General features: G+C 42.0%; 1 protein-coding gene across 5 annotated transcripts; it reads left to right on the top strand.

Annotated features, from left to right (window-relative positions):
* The first annotated feature begins 762 nt into the window (after nucleotides 1-762).
* LOC139664365 (pyruvate dehydrogenase E1 component subunit alpha, mitochondrial-like) lies at nucleotides 763-15259 on the top strand. 5 transcript variants are annotated; one of them, XM_071543164.1, is made up of 13 exons: nucleotides 763-882; nucleotides 2701-2721; nucleotides 3707-3799; nucleotides 5172-5237; nucleotides 5651-5824; nucleotides 6549-6675; nucleotides 6790-6881; nucleotides 7399-7491; nucleotides 7740-7895; nucleotides 9077-9148; nucleotides 10015-10082; nucleotides 11655-11763; nucleotides 13183-15259. In XM_071543164.1, the coding sequence occupies exons 1-13, from the start codon at nucleotides 823-825 to the stop codon at nucleotides 13345-13347; spliced, it is 1296 nt and encodes a 431-aa protein (XP_071399265.1). In that variant the 5' UTR covers nucleotides 763-822; the 3' UTR covers nucleotides 13348-15259. The 5 variants fall into 5 exon arrangements, with proteins under 5 accessions (XP_071399265.1, XP_071399264.1, XP_071399266.1 ...); XM_071543163.1 differs by having other exon boundaries at nucleotides 3707-3862; XM_071543165.1 differs by lacking the exon at nucleotides 3707-3799 and having other exon boundaries at nucleotides 763-879.
* Nucleotides 15260-15647: the final 388 nt, after the last annotated feature.

Below are 15647 nucleotides of genomic sequence, written 5' to 3'. Positions count from 1 at the left end.
CTCTCTCCACCTCTTCTGCAGGTTTTCACTTCAATAAACAGCAGCTGATTCCACTGATTAACACACACAGAGGAGGAACTAATCAGTGAAATCAGCTGCTGTAGTGTTTAATTGAAGTGAAAACATGCAGTCGATTGGGCTTCAATGGCACATGGTTGAGTGAGGAACACTACTGTGTCTACAAGTTGTATTATATTATTATGAATGTGGAGCAGTGGTCTAGGCTGGGTCGCAGTATGAGAGGTTTCATTACTTATTTGGGTCCCGGGCTGAAAAGTGTAAAAAGCCGGTCTGGCCTGTTACCTGAAGGTGAGTTGTTCCCAAACTCCTTCCTCTAAACTTTAACTTAACTAAACTTTGTCAAACAGAAACTGTTTCTGTTTGATACTTGATTTACTGACCAATGTGTTTTGGCAGGACAAGAGAAATTTTAAAGTCTGACAGAAAAATAGTAAATAACCTAACAGACATAAAGAGTGTACATTCAGTTTTCAAGTGTTGACAGTTAACAGCTGGAGTGTATTTATTTGTCCCCTGGCTCATTTGTTCATGCTTTCTCCTTCGTTATTTATTCACTTACTTCCATTACATGCAGGCAAGGCCACGAGGAGAATGAGGAAAACGTCCAGTGGCTCGTTTGAGTGTATTTTTTTTGTAGTACAGAAAACGGTGTAGCCTGAACGAATTGGTGCGGAACCATGTAGCTATACGAATCTGCGGGTCAGTTTTCCGGACGGACACTAACACGGAAGTAGCAGCTCAAGTCAGCGGTGGTGTTTAGCCTTAATCCCTTCAGTTTCAGGTCGTCGGGTGATCAGTAGCATGCAAAATATGTTAACCATTATTTCTAACGCGTTGTGCCGGGTCACTGGCAGGAATGTGGTGAGTCGCATGGGGATGATGTGGAGCCGGGCGCTGTTTCCGAGCTCGGTTGGGTGATGCTAACCGTTAGCTAGCTTGGTGTTGAATAGCATGATGCTGACCTTGTAGGCGAGCTAACGTTGCTCTGACACTACGCAGCCACCTCGGCTAGCGTGACTATTGCTTCGCCGTTTGCATGCCGCGATCGATTAATGTTATTTGTGGCTGCTTATTGACTGATACTGGGGAACACAAGTAAAGTGCACGGGTGAATGCGGTGCTTTTGATGGAAATCCGGAGGGAGATCATGGCGCTGTTTAGCTTTACTGATAGGCGCGCGGTGGCATCGTGGTCCTGGATCCTGTGACGCTATTTCTGACTCTAATCTCATTTTTGTCTTGTCTGTTTGTCCTTCTATAAGTAATTGCTTGTGGGGGTTTGTGTTCTGTCAACTGACTTTACTCTGCTTAATGACAAAGCCCGTATAGCATGAGCAAAGGCATGCTGTCTTTCTGTTTGGTGCCAGCGGCAGCGTCGTGCTGCTGTAACAGGGTTCCCACAGGCCTGGAAATCTTTGAAAGTTTGAATTGAATAAAAAAAAAAAAAATCCATCAATTTGTCTAGGGCTGGGCGATATGGCCAAAATCAAATATTACGATATTTTTGACCAAATACCTCGATATCGATATTGCGACAGTATTGTAGGGGTGACTATTGGTGCTTTCACAAAATTTACACAATGAGATTTTTGATAAATAATCATCAGTAATGTGGATATAATGACTAAGTGGGTAAAGGCAAATAATAGAACAGCTAGAACAGTCTGTTAAGTTCAGAAAATGACATCACTTTACTGTAATGCAGCCTTTAAAACCAGGAAAAGACACTTATGCCATATCACGATATCCAAAATCTAAGACGATATCTAGTCTCATATCACGATATCGATATAACTGATATATTGCCCAGCCCTAAATTTGTCTCGGCTCTGTCCATCCTAGGATCAACACTTCAAAACCCTATGATGCAAATTTGCATTGACAGAGCAGACGTCTGTGTTGACCAGTGTTGGAAATGGTACTCAAATTCTTTACTTAAGTAAAAGTAGCAATAACTTATTGGAAAAATACTTCATTGAAAGTATAAGTCATGCATTCAAAACTTTACTTGAGTAAAAGTATAGAATTATAAGCAGTACAATGTATTGAAGTATCAAGAGTAAAGGTACACATTCTGAAGTCTTTTTTAATTGTTAAATTATTGATGCATTAGCCTGTAAGAAGTATTTTTAATGTTGTAGGGTGAACTACTCCATATACTCTTGGATGATATTTTGTGAGCTCATATGTTCTGCTTGTAAAAACTTATAAAACAACAAAGTAACTAGTAAATCACTAGTAAATAAACCAGCCATCAGATAAATGTAGTGGAGGAAAAAGCACAATATTTCCTTCTGAAATGTAGTGGAGGAAAAGTAGAATGTCTCTCAAACTGGAAATACTCAAAGTGCCAGTACCTCAAAATTGTACTTAAGTACAGTAGTTGAGTAAATGTACTTACTTTCCACCTCTGATGTTGACTAATGTCATGTCTAACCACAAACCATGCCTATTGAGTAAGTTTCACCGAACAAGGCCTTGAAAGTCATTGAAAAGTGGAATTTGATGTCCAAGTGAGTGTGGGGACCCTGTTGTGTTACGGCTCCATATTGAACAAGCAAAACTGGCTCGCTTTCACTCTGTCCCTCCTGCTTTCGCTCCCTCTTTAATACACACACACACACCTGTTTATTTCTTTCCTTTCTCTGTCCCCCCCTCCTTCCCTTTGGCTGTACCCTAGGGGGCCCAAACAGTGTCAGAGGTAAGCAGATCACGTGTCAGTAGGCCTGATCCTACTCTGTTCTGTCTATCCTTTTACATTTGTTTCCAAGGAGCACATGTGCTTCTAAACCGGGAAAAAAAAAATGAGGAAAGAAACTTGTCATCTCAATCCATGCAAATTATTTTAAATTCCCATCTGTCTTGAATCTGCTGTTTTTGTTTTTTTCCATGTTGCATGAATTAATTTGTGGAATCATAAGCTACTAATATGGTAGCACTGTTGAACCCTGTTTCCAGGGTTAGAAGTTATCTCAAACGATATTTCACATTGGTACAACATTTGACCGTAGCTTTGAGGAGTTCCACGTCAGGAAACCAACCTTTGAGAGACAGATTCACCAGCCAACCAGATTTTAGAATAGACTATGACCTCAGACAGTGGGTGGTTACCTGCCCAAGTGGCTGGTACAGTAGCCAGTTACCAGCTGCTGTCAGTGTGTCAGCATTTGACTGTAGGCTGGTGGCAGTTTCTCACCCTGCAGCCACATTTTTGTCCTATAAATCAGAAATGATGTCAGGTGTAGCTGTAGGTCAACAGCTTTCCTCCCAGTTGTCTGGTTTTGTTGGTATGTTACAACAATTTTCAGAGTGACAGAAGTATTGATTTTGGAAAAGTATTTGTAATCACCAGTAAGGAGTCAGAGAAAAGCCTGGCTGCCTCTGGGGATTTCTCACTCCTGGAGGCAAGTCTTGGTGGCAAATAAAGTCAAACCAGGTGAAGGTGTTGATGAATCAAAGTGATGTACCAATCCTGAAATATCGAATCAACTATAGACACTGTTGGGCTGGTGCTAGTCTCCATGTTCCCCGAGTGTGTCTCTCTCCTCTAGAAGCCAGAAATGTTTTGTGTTCATTCTCCATCTAGCTGCTTGTTCTGCTGTTGTCATTCGTAGGATTCTCGCTGTAGGCTCTGTAGAGCTTCTGGCTGTGCTCTGGTCTGATTGGTTGGCTCCTGTGTTCCCCAGTTGCTGATTGACCTGTCAGAGTACGTCACTTTAACCTCACCGGCGGCGCCCGCCATGGCAAAGACCCAGCGGCAACCACCTAAACCACCACCAGTCAGTACTAGAGCCTCTGCTGCAGAGTTAGTTAGCGCCCAGACCGTCCCGCTAGCCAGACCAGTAAGAGCTTGTGTAGCGTCATCCATGTCTGCCTGCTCACTAACCAGGGTGGGAAACTTGACTTGTCTGTCTACGGGCCACTGTGGCTGGTAAACCCGTCAATAAAGGGGAAAAATCTGTCCTAAAACACTTTAACACTGTTACAAAACACAGCTATTGGCGATGCATCTTGCATTTGTGGGTCCATTTTGGTGTTGGGTGCTGTATTTCTTATTCACAAATTATATCTAACAATGTAAGAGAATCCAAAGGTGAATTTTTCCTTTCAGCAGCCACGTTTACTATTTTCAACAACAAGAAGTTACTCTATAATACTGTAAAAGTGCTGAGGTGACGACTGAACTATGTTGTTGCACCACAGGTGAATCGCAGCCATTAAAGGCCATCGTACATTAGGGCTGAACAATTAATCAAATTTTCATTGAAATCGCAATATGGCCTACTGCAATGTTCAAATCACAGGAGGCGCAATATTTGTTAAAGGTGAAATGTGTCAAAATACCATTTTAAAGTAAATATTGTGGTGCTGCAGAGATGTCCTGGCCTACACATCATATTCTACAGACTTACGAAAACATCTTTGTTTGGTACAGATCCCCGCAAAAATCACACCATAATCATTTTAATACGTTTTTCAATGAAAATGATGTAAAAATTATCATTCCCTCTAATATTGCAAATCATATCGCAATATCAGTCAAAATAATCGCGATTGGATATTTTTTCAAAATCGTTCAGTCCCATCGCACATGACGGGACAAGAGAGAGACTTTTTGGTCAACAGGCTACAGTGGCTGGTAAATTACATGTAAGCAGCTAGTCTTAACATTTTACCAGCAAACTAGTGACTGGTGGAGTAGACAAGCTGAGGATTTGGCTGGTGGTAATCTCCCACCCTGTTATTGACTAAAGGTGAAACTGTACTTCTGCGTCCAAGCTATGCTGTAGGTGTCTACGCTTCTTGTGGTCTTGCGTCCTACAGCGTAGTTTCAACGCAGAAGCATAAATGATCCTTAACCCACATCAGGGAACACACACAGTGACAGTTCTAGTTGCAATCTAGTCCAGTATAAACTAGAACCCTGTTATCCCATTGAACCCCCCCCCCAGAACCAAACCCTAGCCCGACCTGAACGAGTCCTGACCCCCCTCCCTCCCCCCCTTACTAACCCTTCACCTGCTATGAAGAGGAGGGCAGCCGTGATGCTGTCTGTATGGCAGATTTGTGACTTTTTAAATGTGTTCACTGTGTTGCGGAGATGTGTGTGTGTGTGTGTGTGTTTGACTGTTTTGTGTCTCTTGTCTCCAGGCGGGCAGAGTCGTGGTTTCCCGCTCTTTTGCTGACTTCACCCCTCAGGCGACCTTTGACATCAAGGTAAATCAGGGAAACAAAATATCACAGCGGAAGTAAAGAAATCACAAACCTCACTGCACAGAAAATAGAATTAAAAAAACAATTGATTTTCCCTGAAGCAGTGAAATTTGAGGGGCTCATCAGACTATCAGATACCTCAGACACTGCTGGTCCACTTTTGACAAAACTTGGATGGATGATGCATCTTGGGACTGTGTTCTAATGTTAAACTGGTGCTATAATTACTCCAAAATTTCAAACCTCGAAAGGCTATAACTGCTACACTACTGATCCAAGTTTGACAAAACTTAGAGGGATGATGCATCTTGTTACTGATTGGCCCAAGAAGTGCCTGAGGTGGACAACATGTTTGCTTGTTTTGATTTGGAAAAACAAAGTCAGACTATTTCTAACTCTGCTCTCCTGGCCAATAGAAATGCGATGTGCACCGTCTGGAGGAGGGGCCCCCGGTGCAGGCGGAGCTGACGCGGGAGCAGGGCCTGCAGTACTACCGCACCATGCAGACCGTCCGCCGCATGGAGCTGAAGGCCGACCAGCTGTACAAGCAGAAGATCATCAGGGGCTTCTGCCACCTCTATGACGGACAGGTGGGGACACACACACACACACACACACACACACACACACACACACACACACACAGGTGCAGCGGTCACCTAGAGATTAGAGAAGAGGGCTTCAACACAAGTCGCTAGTTTGGATCTAGGACTGACTGGGAACATCAAAGTGTCAGGAGGTGAAGAAGTGCTCTCAACAACTTTCAAGTTACCCTTGAGCAAGGCATTTAACCCCTAAATGCTCATATGGAGCTGCTCAGTGGTCGACTGTATTGTGTGTGTGTGTGTGTAAATGAGCATGAAATGGAGCAATGCTGAAATAGAGCATTTGTTTTAAAACCTTAAAAACACTTTGTTAAAAACCCCCAAAGAAACGAAAGCTTCTGAAACTAAACACACATACTGATCTAAGAAAATTAAGCTGGCATTCGAATAGTTTATTTATCTTTATTTAAATTTTATTATTGTATTACTATTTTACTTAAGTTTACCCTCATTGTTTTTTATGTCTTTTGTTTCCTTGTTTTAAATGGTTGTTTAGGTGTTTGTACTTCTTAATGTTAGTTTATTTCCAGCACTTTGAGCTGCAAACCATGTATGGAAGAAGCTTTGCAAATATTAATTTATTATTACTGAAACACTCTTAGTTGCAGAAAACAAAAGGGAGTGGAGCACACTGATAGATTCACAGCCTTTAATTGTGCAAACAGACTAACGTTTCAACACTACTGTGTATTTGTGTGTCCTCCTGCAGGAAGCGTGTGCCATGGGCATCGAGGCGGCCATCAACCCGTCGGATCACCTGATCACGGCGTACCGCGCCCACGGCTACACCTACACCCGCGGCGTCGCCGTCAAGGAGATCCTGGCCGAGCTGACGGGTGAGTCGGGTTCAGACGCTACAAGCTGGACCTGTGGAGGAACTTCTCTGCTCCTCACACACCTTCAGTGTTTCTAAGTTTTCATTCCTCTTTTCTCCCCCCTTTCGTTCTCAGGTCGTAAAGGGGGCGTGGCCAAAGGCAAGGGAGGCTCTATGCACATGTACGCCCCACACTTCTATGGTGGCAACGGCATTGTGGGAGCACAGGTAACACACACACACACACACACACACACACACACACACACACTGTATGACTGCAGAAATTTCTCAGCCACTTTTTTTAGCTGTGTCCCAAAAATGTTTGTGCTGGTGTTCATCATCTGTATCTATTGATCCAAAACTTGCATTGACATGAGTGATGACTTGTCAGACTCGAGAGTTTCCCATTGATTGGTTATGTCATGAACAGCTGTCTCTCTTTCCTGATTGGCTCTTTCATTGTCTATATCCATTGATCCCAAAGTTGCATGATAACTGATGAACCCAGTTTGTAGTTTGTTGACTTGACTCCTCATGCTGTATGAAACAATGTAAGAGCTAACAGTCATGTGATGGGAGCCGGATGCCTTGTTTGAAGTAACCAGTGAGCTCTGTTGGGCTTTTGGATTTGGTTTCATGGAGCCAAACGGGTTGCAGTTTATCATAAATTCTGTCCTTGTTTTTCTACAACTTTCTGGCAGTTGCTAGTGCTTTTATGTAACTTAACCTGTCAATCCTCCAGGTTCCTTTAGGAGCAGGCATTGCTCTGGCCTGCCAGTACCAAGGCAACAACCAGGTGTGTGTCGCGCTGTACGGAGACGGAGCAGCCAACCAGGTAAGACACTCGGGTTCAAGAGAAGAAATTAGCTTTTTTTTTTACCAACCAACTACATTTTTAGGATGGTGCAAGACATTCAGATGTTGGTGTGGCTGGTACAGTAGACAAATTTACCAGCCACAGCCAAAATTGATCAATATTTGGCTGGGGTTAATTTTCCATTCAGTTTTCCCTGAGTTCCTTTCACGTTCATTGGTCTGAATTTGTGACTCCATGATAAAAGCTGTTCTCTCCGATCCAATCAGGGCCAGATCTTCGAGTCGTTCAACATGGCCGCCCTGTGGAAGCTGCCGTGTATTTTCATCTGCGAGAACAACAAATACGGCATGGGGACGTCGGTGGAGAGAGCTTCAGCCAGCACCGACTACTACAGGAGAGGAGACTTCATACCGGGAATCAGAGTGAGACACAAACATCATGACAGAAACTTAAAGCTGCACTAGGCAACTTTACATCCTGGCATCTCCAAATAGCAGGAAAAAGATAACTACTTAAACTGAACCTCAATACCCAGAAATCCTCTCTAAGGTTTTAGTAAAAGTCACACAGCTCACTCATTTTTACCAACCGGCTGGTCTGTGCTGCTTTATACCAAAGGAAACCAAAGACTAAGCTAAACTTGAACTATTTAGAAATCAGTACATGTTGGTCTTGGGCGGTAGCTGCAGTGTGTCTCGGTGGCTGTATGCTGCAGCCTGGATGGACCTAGACTATAACAGGAGGACAACGGTCTGTCCTGGCAGTTGCAGGTGTGAGCATGTATACAGCTGTTTGATGCTCATGTATGATACTGCACACAAACATTTCACAGGAAAACTACTGAGAGTTAGGACTGGAGCTGAAGGGGCTGCACAGTTGGGGCTAAAATGATAATGTGGATTATTTTTAGAGCTGCAACAATTAATCGATTAGTTGTCAACTATTAAATTAATCGCCAACTATTTAGATGATCGATTAATTGGTTTGAGTAAAGAAAAATAAGTCAAAATTCTCTGATTCCGGCTTCTTAAATGTGAATATTTTCTGGTTTCTTTCCTCCTCTATGACAGTAAACTGAATATCTTTGGGTTGTGGACAAAACAAGACATTTGAGGACGTCATCTTGGGCTTTGGGAAACACTGATCCACATTTTTCACCCATTTTCTGACATTTTATAGACCAAACAACTAATCGATTAATCATGAAAATAATCGACAGATTAATCAACAATGAAAATAATCGTTAATTGCAGCCCTAATTATTTTGCTAGTTATTGGTATAATGATTAATCACCATTATTAGTCTGAATGATTTGGGCAAAATAATTACTTTTGTGATGCCACTTTTTGCAAATTACATCAAACTCTTGACTATTTTCAACTGTACTTTGGTGTTCTTGTAGGAAGTAAAAAAGTATTTTGACAAATTATGCGTTTGTTAGTTGCGAAAACTAAATTTGCAATATACGAATACACACAGTTGTGCAGCCCCAGCAGCTGGTTCTGAAAGGCTGTTCATTAGTTGTGAAGGTTAGTGGTCACTGTATTGATTTGCCTGTGGGTGCTGTGTGTGTTTGACCTGCAGCTGGTTCTCTTCCTCTAGGTGGATGGGATGGACGTCCTGTGTGTCAGAGAGGCCACCAAGTTCGCTGCAGACCACTGCAGAGCGGGCAAGGTGAGCGCTGTGTTGGGGGGGGGGTAGGAATCATGATATTTTGAGGGAAAATCCACCCTAAAGTACTTTAACACTTGAAAAACAGCTGTTGATGTACTTTGTACTTCTGGGTCAGTTTAGTTTACCTTGCGAGGCAGCTGGAGAATCCATCTTGCCAGGCTTCCAGTTCTGCGTCTGCTATAACATCAGTTATTTCTGAACTGGAGAGTAAGAGTTCCCTTTATGCGCAAATTTTCCCTACAAAGACGGCAAGAATCGTCTACCGACACGCTAACTACACGTTTGTTGTTGTCTTTCCTCTTCGGTGCTGTCCTACTACATCATATGGTTCGTTGATCTGATTGGTTGAAGTTAGCCCGTGATAGATGGTGATAGACAGATGGTTCATCCAATCACCTGCCAAGTATTTTTTGAAAGTGCCTGCTCTTTTCCAAACAGTTTCTAAGACGACTTCCCAGATGGTTCTGTATAACAAACCATCTGGCGCATCAGGTTACAATTTAGTAGTTTGAGGTATTTTTCTTCTTCATGAATAACTGGCCAATCATAGACAGACAGGTGAAGTCAAGTTTCCAGCAGCTCCAGTGGAGTTTTGATATGAGAAAATGTTTCAGGTAAAACCTGAAACATCTTTCTAGAGCCGCCATTTTGCACCGAGAGACGTTCAACAATCATACAGGGAGAAATCCATTGTAGAAGAGGAGAGAGACCAGTTTCTCCACCCGCAGGAGAGAGACCAGAATGCAATGCAGCTACAAGTGGCCAACAGTAAGGCTGTGGCCACTCGTCCTGGTGTTGAGGCTCCAGTTTGGATGAACTCTTGCTCAGGCTCGTTCACCCTGGAAATGACCTGTTGTGTGTTTCAGGGTCCCATCCTCATGGAGCTGCAGACCTACCGTTACCATGGACACAGCATGAGTGACCCTGGGGTCAGGTGAGTGACCTTTAACCCTGTGACTCCCCCCGCAGCTCCACCAGCTTGTCCTGCCTCATTCCCTCACAGTTCTCACACATTTTTCATCTCTCTGTCTTCTCTCTGATCCTGTTTTCTCTCTTACTCAAGTTTCATTTCAGCCTCTGGTTCACCTTCTGGGTCAGAGAGGAGGAAATTATTAACCCGCCTGCTCTCTCTCCTCCATCATTACCTGGTTAACTATCCATTTGTTCATTGACCTCGTTAAGAAAGGTGGTGTTAAGTTGGTCATTGTTCCCAAATGGCTGCTTTTTTTTTTTTGTTGTGTATATATTCAAAGATCAGTCATTTCATTGCCGAGTGCGATAAATGTACAGGAGTTTGTCGTGGTGGCATTAGTGCAGTCTTTGTGACTCACAGTGGCTCCATTCACACTGCAGCTGAAAGTGTCCCAGTTCTGATATTTGTAATTTTTCTGTATTTTCTTTTTTTTGTGACACAGATCTGATGTTTTCTAGTCGGTGTGAACAGCAAAATAGCTACATGGTCACATTTTCTCTTATCTGGACCACTTGAATATGAACTACAAAATTAGCATGTGACTTGTATTTAAACGCCAATATCAGAATTTGTCAGCGTTGCCCTGACAATAAGTTAATCTTTATGACATTGGCCTGAGACAGTTGACGTTATTTTGGCGCCAATGTAGCTTGGCTGAACAGCGTTGGCATGGAGGACAACAAGACCCTAGGGCTGCAACTAACGATTATTTTCATTGTTGATTATTTTCTCGATTAGTAGTTTGGTCTATAAAATGTCAGAAAATGTGGATCAGTGTTTCCCAAAGCCCAAGATGACGTCCTCAAATGTCTTGTTTTGTCCACAACCCAAAGATATTTAGTTTACTGTCATAGAGGAGTAAAGAAACCAGAATATATTCACATTTAAGAAGCTGGGATCAGAGAATTTTGACTTATTTTTCTTAAAAAATTACTCAAACCGATTAATCGATTATCAAAATAGTTGGCGATTAATTTAATAGTTGACAACTAATCTAATTGTTGCCGCTCTACAAGACACAACAATGTAAAGAAAGGCTAATGGTCGACTTGTTTGAGGAGATGCCTCAGTTCAGTCAAAACCCGAACAACATACTGTCAATGAAATGTGTTGGAAACAAGTGGGAGAAATGTCGATACAAAAACTGATGTGATGTGTTTTGTCATTGTTCCCATGCTCACACAGGGCTTTTCAACATGGCTGTCAGTTCACATTAATATCAGATATGGGTTACATCCGAGAATAGATATGAACAGTTGTCCAAAAACAGCAGAGATGACCAGACATTTTGGGTTTGAGCATGAAGGCCTGCAGTCTGAACGTAGACCTACAGACTATAGACTGAACAGATCAAATATTCAATACTATTCTGTCAATATCTGTATTCAGGGAGCGTGACATACAGTAGATTACAGCTGCAGAGAGGCATGCTGACAGTCCAGTACAGTTTATGATAAAAAAAACATTTGCATCAGAGTTCAGTGTTATTTAGGGATTTGGAGGAAGTCCTAATGGTGATGTCACTTCCTGCAGCTACCGAACTCGTGACGAAATCCAGGAAGTGCGCAGCAAGAGTGACCCCATCTCCATGCTGAAGGAACGCATGCTCAGCAACAACATGGCCTCCGCCGAGGAATTCAAGGTACAAACACACGCAGAGTCATGTACCAACAGAAAAATGCATACGAATACCAGTCTGCAGTGACGTGTCATTCAGCAGAACGCACAGCCAACATCTGAGTCAGGATTTCATCTGTTAAAACCAAAGTTATGATGATGATTAAGTCACCAGATTGAGTTTCCAGACCAGGTGGGGCAGTCTGGGTGGAGGAAGGTGACAGAAGCCCTCTCCCCTTCTTCAACAGCTTCCCTGTGGCCTTCAGTAGAGGCATCAGTAAACTAACAATGAAGCAAAAGTTGCCTGAAATAGAAACGGTCGAACATGGCACTGCATATAAATTGGTGTATGCTCGCTGCGGCTCTGTATTGATCTGTGCGCTCCATGCTAGCGGGGGCGATGGAGTTTAAAGAGGCAGCCGTAACCTAGGGAAACTGGAAAAACTCAGAGCCACATCAGTTCGATACCATTTCACCGCAGAAATCCTCTAACAAGCTCAGCCATCCGAAACTCAAATGATTCATGTTGAAGAGTCGAACCAACAGATGTTAGCATGGAGACTGAAACAAAGGCAATTTAATTTAAATTCAATTATTTTATTTGTCCCTGAAGGGAAATTTGCTTTGCAAGCAGGTTTACGAAAGTTAAAGGAACACAGCACATAAATCGCACACAACACAACTTAACTAACAGTCAGCAAATGGTCATCAGATTAGAAACAGGCAGGAGACACCTGAACATAAAAGTGCTTGGTCTGGGTCTATAGCCTAAATACATGGCAGTATACATGTACACACCAATGAACCAGAAAAGGAAATGGAGCCACTTTTTCACACAAGGAAACACAACCAGTCATGTTTTGGACCAATAGCAGATGGAAGCTTGTGTGTGATGAAGTTTTTTTTCATAACCATGTCTTTTTGTAGGGACAAATTTGCTGAAATTAGCAGTTTCTCCCTCAGGCTGTTAACTGCATTAAGAACAAGATTCCCTCAGGCCTTGAAAATCCTTGAAGGTTTTTGGATATGAAAAAAAAAATGAAGGTTTTGAGAAAGAATGGATGGCCTTGGAAGTGCTTGCAGGTTATTAAAATGCTACACCCAAATTCCCATCCTGAGGAAAACCCTGTGATAGAGATTTGTGTTGATATAGCAGCATTTTGACTTGGAAGATCATAGTAATCGATGAGAGTAATAAATAATGCCTCTTTGATGTCTTAATTTTGATCAACATCATGCTTTAATTTCACCAAACAAGATCTTTAAAGTCAGTAAAAGCCTTGAATTTAATGTCCAAGTGGATGTGGGAATCCTGTAAGAAAGTGTTCTCAGTCAGTTGATTTTAGATAAATATTAGATGAGGGTTTTTAAAAAATGTGATATCCCAGTGTGTTTTGGAATCTGAAGAATAACACAACCCCTTTCTTTCTTTCTCCCCTGTCAGATAATGGACGTGGAGATCCGGAAGCAGATCGAGGAGGCGGCTCAGTTCGCCACGTCGGACCCCGAGCCGCCGCTGGACCAACTCTGCAACCACATCTTCTACAACGAGCCGCCCATGGAGGTCCGCGGCACCAACCCCTGGTCCGTGCTCAAGTCCGTCAGCTAGGCAGGAGACACACACACACACACACACACACACACCCCCGCTTAACCTGCGTCAAAGTTCAAATCCTTCCAATATAACGCTACACTCCTCCACTGCACCAAAACCTTCACCTCCTCCTCCTCCTCCACCTTAGAGTTCAGCAGCATTCCGCACCTTATGGGACTCGGGCTCCGACCCGAAGCTGTCAGTGTAATTTATTTAAGATATGTATAGATGTTTTAAGTGTTATATATAGTTTATATGTTCTGCTGACATGGTTCGACGAGGCTTTCCCAAGAGGATGAAGAAGACGCCACGGCAGTTTTCCCGAATATTTGTGTCATGTTTTATCTGAATGAAATGTCATTTACCAGGCTTTGTTTTGAGAGAGAGAGAGAGAGTTCAGTCATTCATTTGTCCAGTTTCTTGATATTTTACCATCTTCAAGCTGCTGTATGTTGGTGACAGATGTTTGAAAATGTCAAATGTGATTGTTGTATCTGGAAGATTAGCCATTCTTCTGTCTACACTGGTCTGTGGATTTACAGGGATTCACTTGGCGCTTGAAGGGAATTATGGAGAAAAAATTGTATTGAAATCTTTCCCTCTTTTTTTTTTTTTTCCTTGAATACTGCAACATTAATCACCCCATTTTTCTGCAGCATTTTCTTCCAGCACTTAGATATTCTGTTGCGGTGCAGAATCCCCATTTTTGAATATCTAAGGAAGCTGCTGAAACCTTTCCCCCTCTCTAATAACAGTGGCAGCTTCTTGTGACTCGGGGAAAAAGCAATAGTGAATATTGCAATATCAACGTTTTGCCCCACATTCAAGGAATCAAGCGCTTGTTGAGCCTGAGAGTTTTCAGACCTTTTTTTTACATCTTTAAAATGTTTAACACACAGCAGGAAAGCCTTCAGCGCTGGTTAGCTGGAAACACAATATAAGGCAAGCTGAGCAATTCAACAAGTTTTATGTATTTATTTATTTTTAAGTTACAAGAGTTTACTATGTGATAATGTTTGAGATGACTATTGCCAGACAGTAGTTTACCAGTGAATCGCAGCTCTAAAGGCCGTCAGATATTTACATTTTACGTTTCAGCCGTTTAGCTGATGCTCTTATCCAGAGCGACTCACAACGGCAGAGCAGGAAACTTTTTTTTTTTTTTTTTTTCTTCTCTTTAAAGTGAGCACCCCAGTGACAATAACCAGCTGAAGAGAGCGACTCCCACACTCTGTGCTCTGCTCTAAATTTATTTTATTCACTAATGTTTCAATGTTGAAACCTTCATCTGTTCTCAGTGTTTGGATGAGTCATTGTTCACTTGAACTCCCAAAATTAACCAGCCACTTTCACCATTTTCTTTTTTTTTTTTTTTTTTTTTTTTTTTTAGAAAATAAGAGGAACTCAAAGTGATGTTTATCTGTCAGAGTGGCTGGGAGAATAGATTAATTTACCAGCCAAAGCTAAAACGTGAATGGAGTTTGCTGGTATAAAGGTGAAAGAGTCTGGTAAACTGTGGAGTGAACCAGACATTATGACTGGTTTTCTAAAGAAGTGAAGTTTCCTGCCCTGTCCATAGATGCACTCCATTGTATTACTTTGTGTTTTACAGGTATTTGGGGTATTTTTTTGTTCGGGGAATCCTTTGCTTGGGGAAGCGTATGTGAGTTGTATAGAGATGCACTTAAAGCTTGGACTGATTTCTGTGGTGTCGCGACGCACAACAAACTGCTGCTGCACTGAAAAAGTGTTAATGTGGAAGAACAAAGAGCAGCAGTAATGGATTTTCTGTAGTTACATGTACCTCTCTCCTCTGTTACTGACCATGAACTTGTACAGATCTGAAGCTTTATTAATGTGAAAGTTAAATGGTGATAACTGAAAGGCTGTGAGACTGTTTTGCTGTAAAATAAATGCGAAAGTGAAGTTGGGATGAAATGTTTCTGATGTTTTTTTTGTATGCAGGCAGGCTTACTAATTCTCTTAAGATCTAGAAAAGTGGAAAATGAATGTGATAATCTCAAGGTCTTTAAGTTTGGGAATTGCAGAATACAAAAAATAGGAAAACTATGGGGGGGAAATTATGTTGACTCCTTAATATTTTGAATTTTACCACTTCTTACTCGTAGATTCATCACTTCACATACTAAGAGATTAGTTGATGTAAAGAATAATTCATCTATAGAGTGATACGGCCCAGCTGACAACACACTGAACATTAAACACCAGCCAAAATATTCAAATCCATTTAAAAAAAAAAAAAGAATTGAGGTCTGGATGAATAAATGAATGATTTCTCAAATGGAAAACATGTC

This window comes from Centroberyx affinis, unplaced genomic scaffold (assembly GCF_046629955.1).
Source record: "Centroberyx affinis isolate AG114_WGS23_722 - 3 ecotype Tasmania unplaced genomic scaffold, CSIRO-AGI_Caff_v1 ptg004247l_1, whole genome shotgun sequence".
NCBI lineage: Eukaryota > Metazoa > Chordata > Actinopteri > Beryciformes > Berycidae > Centroberyx > Centroberyx affinis.
This window is presented reverse-complemented; position numbering and strand designations above follow the sequence as displayed.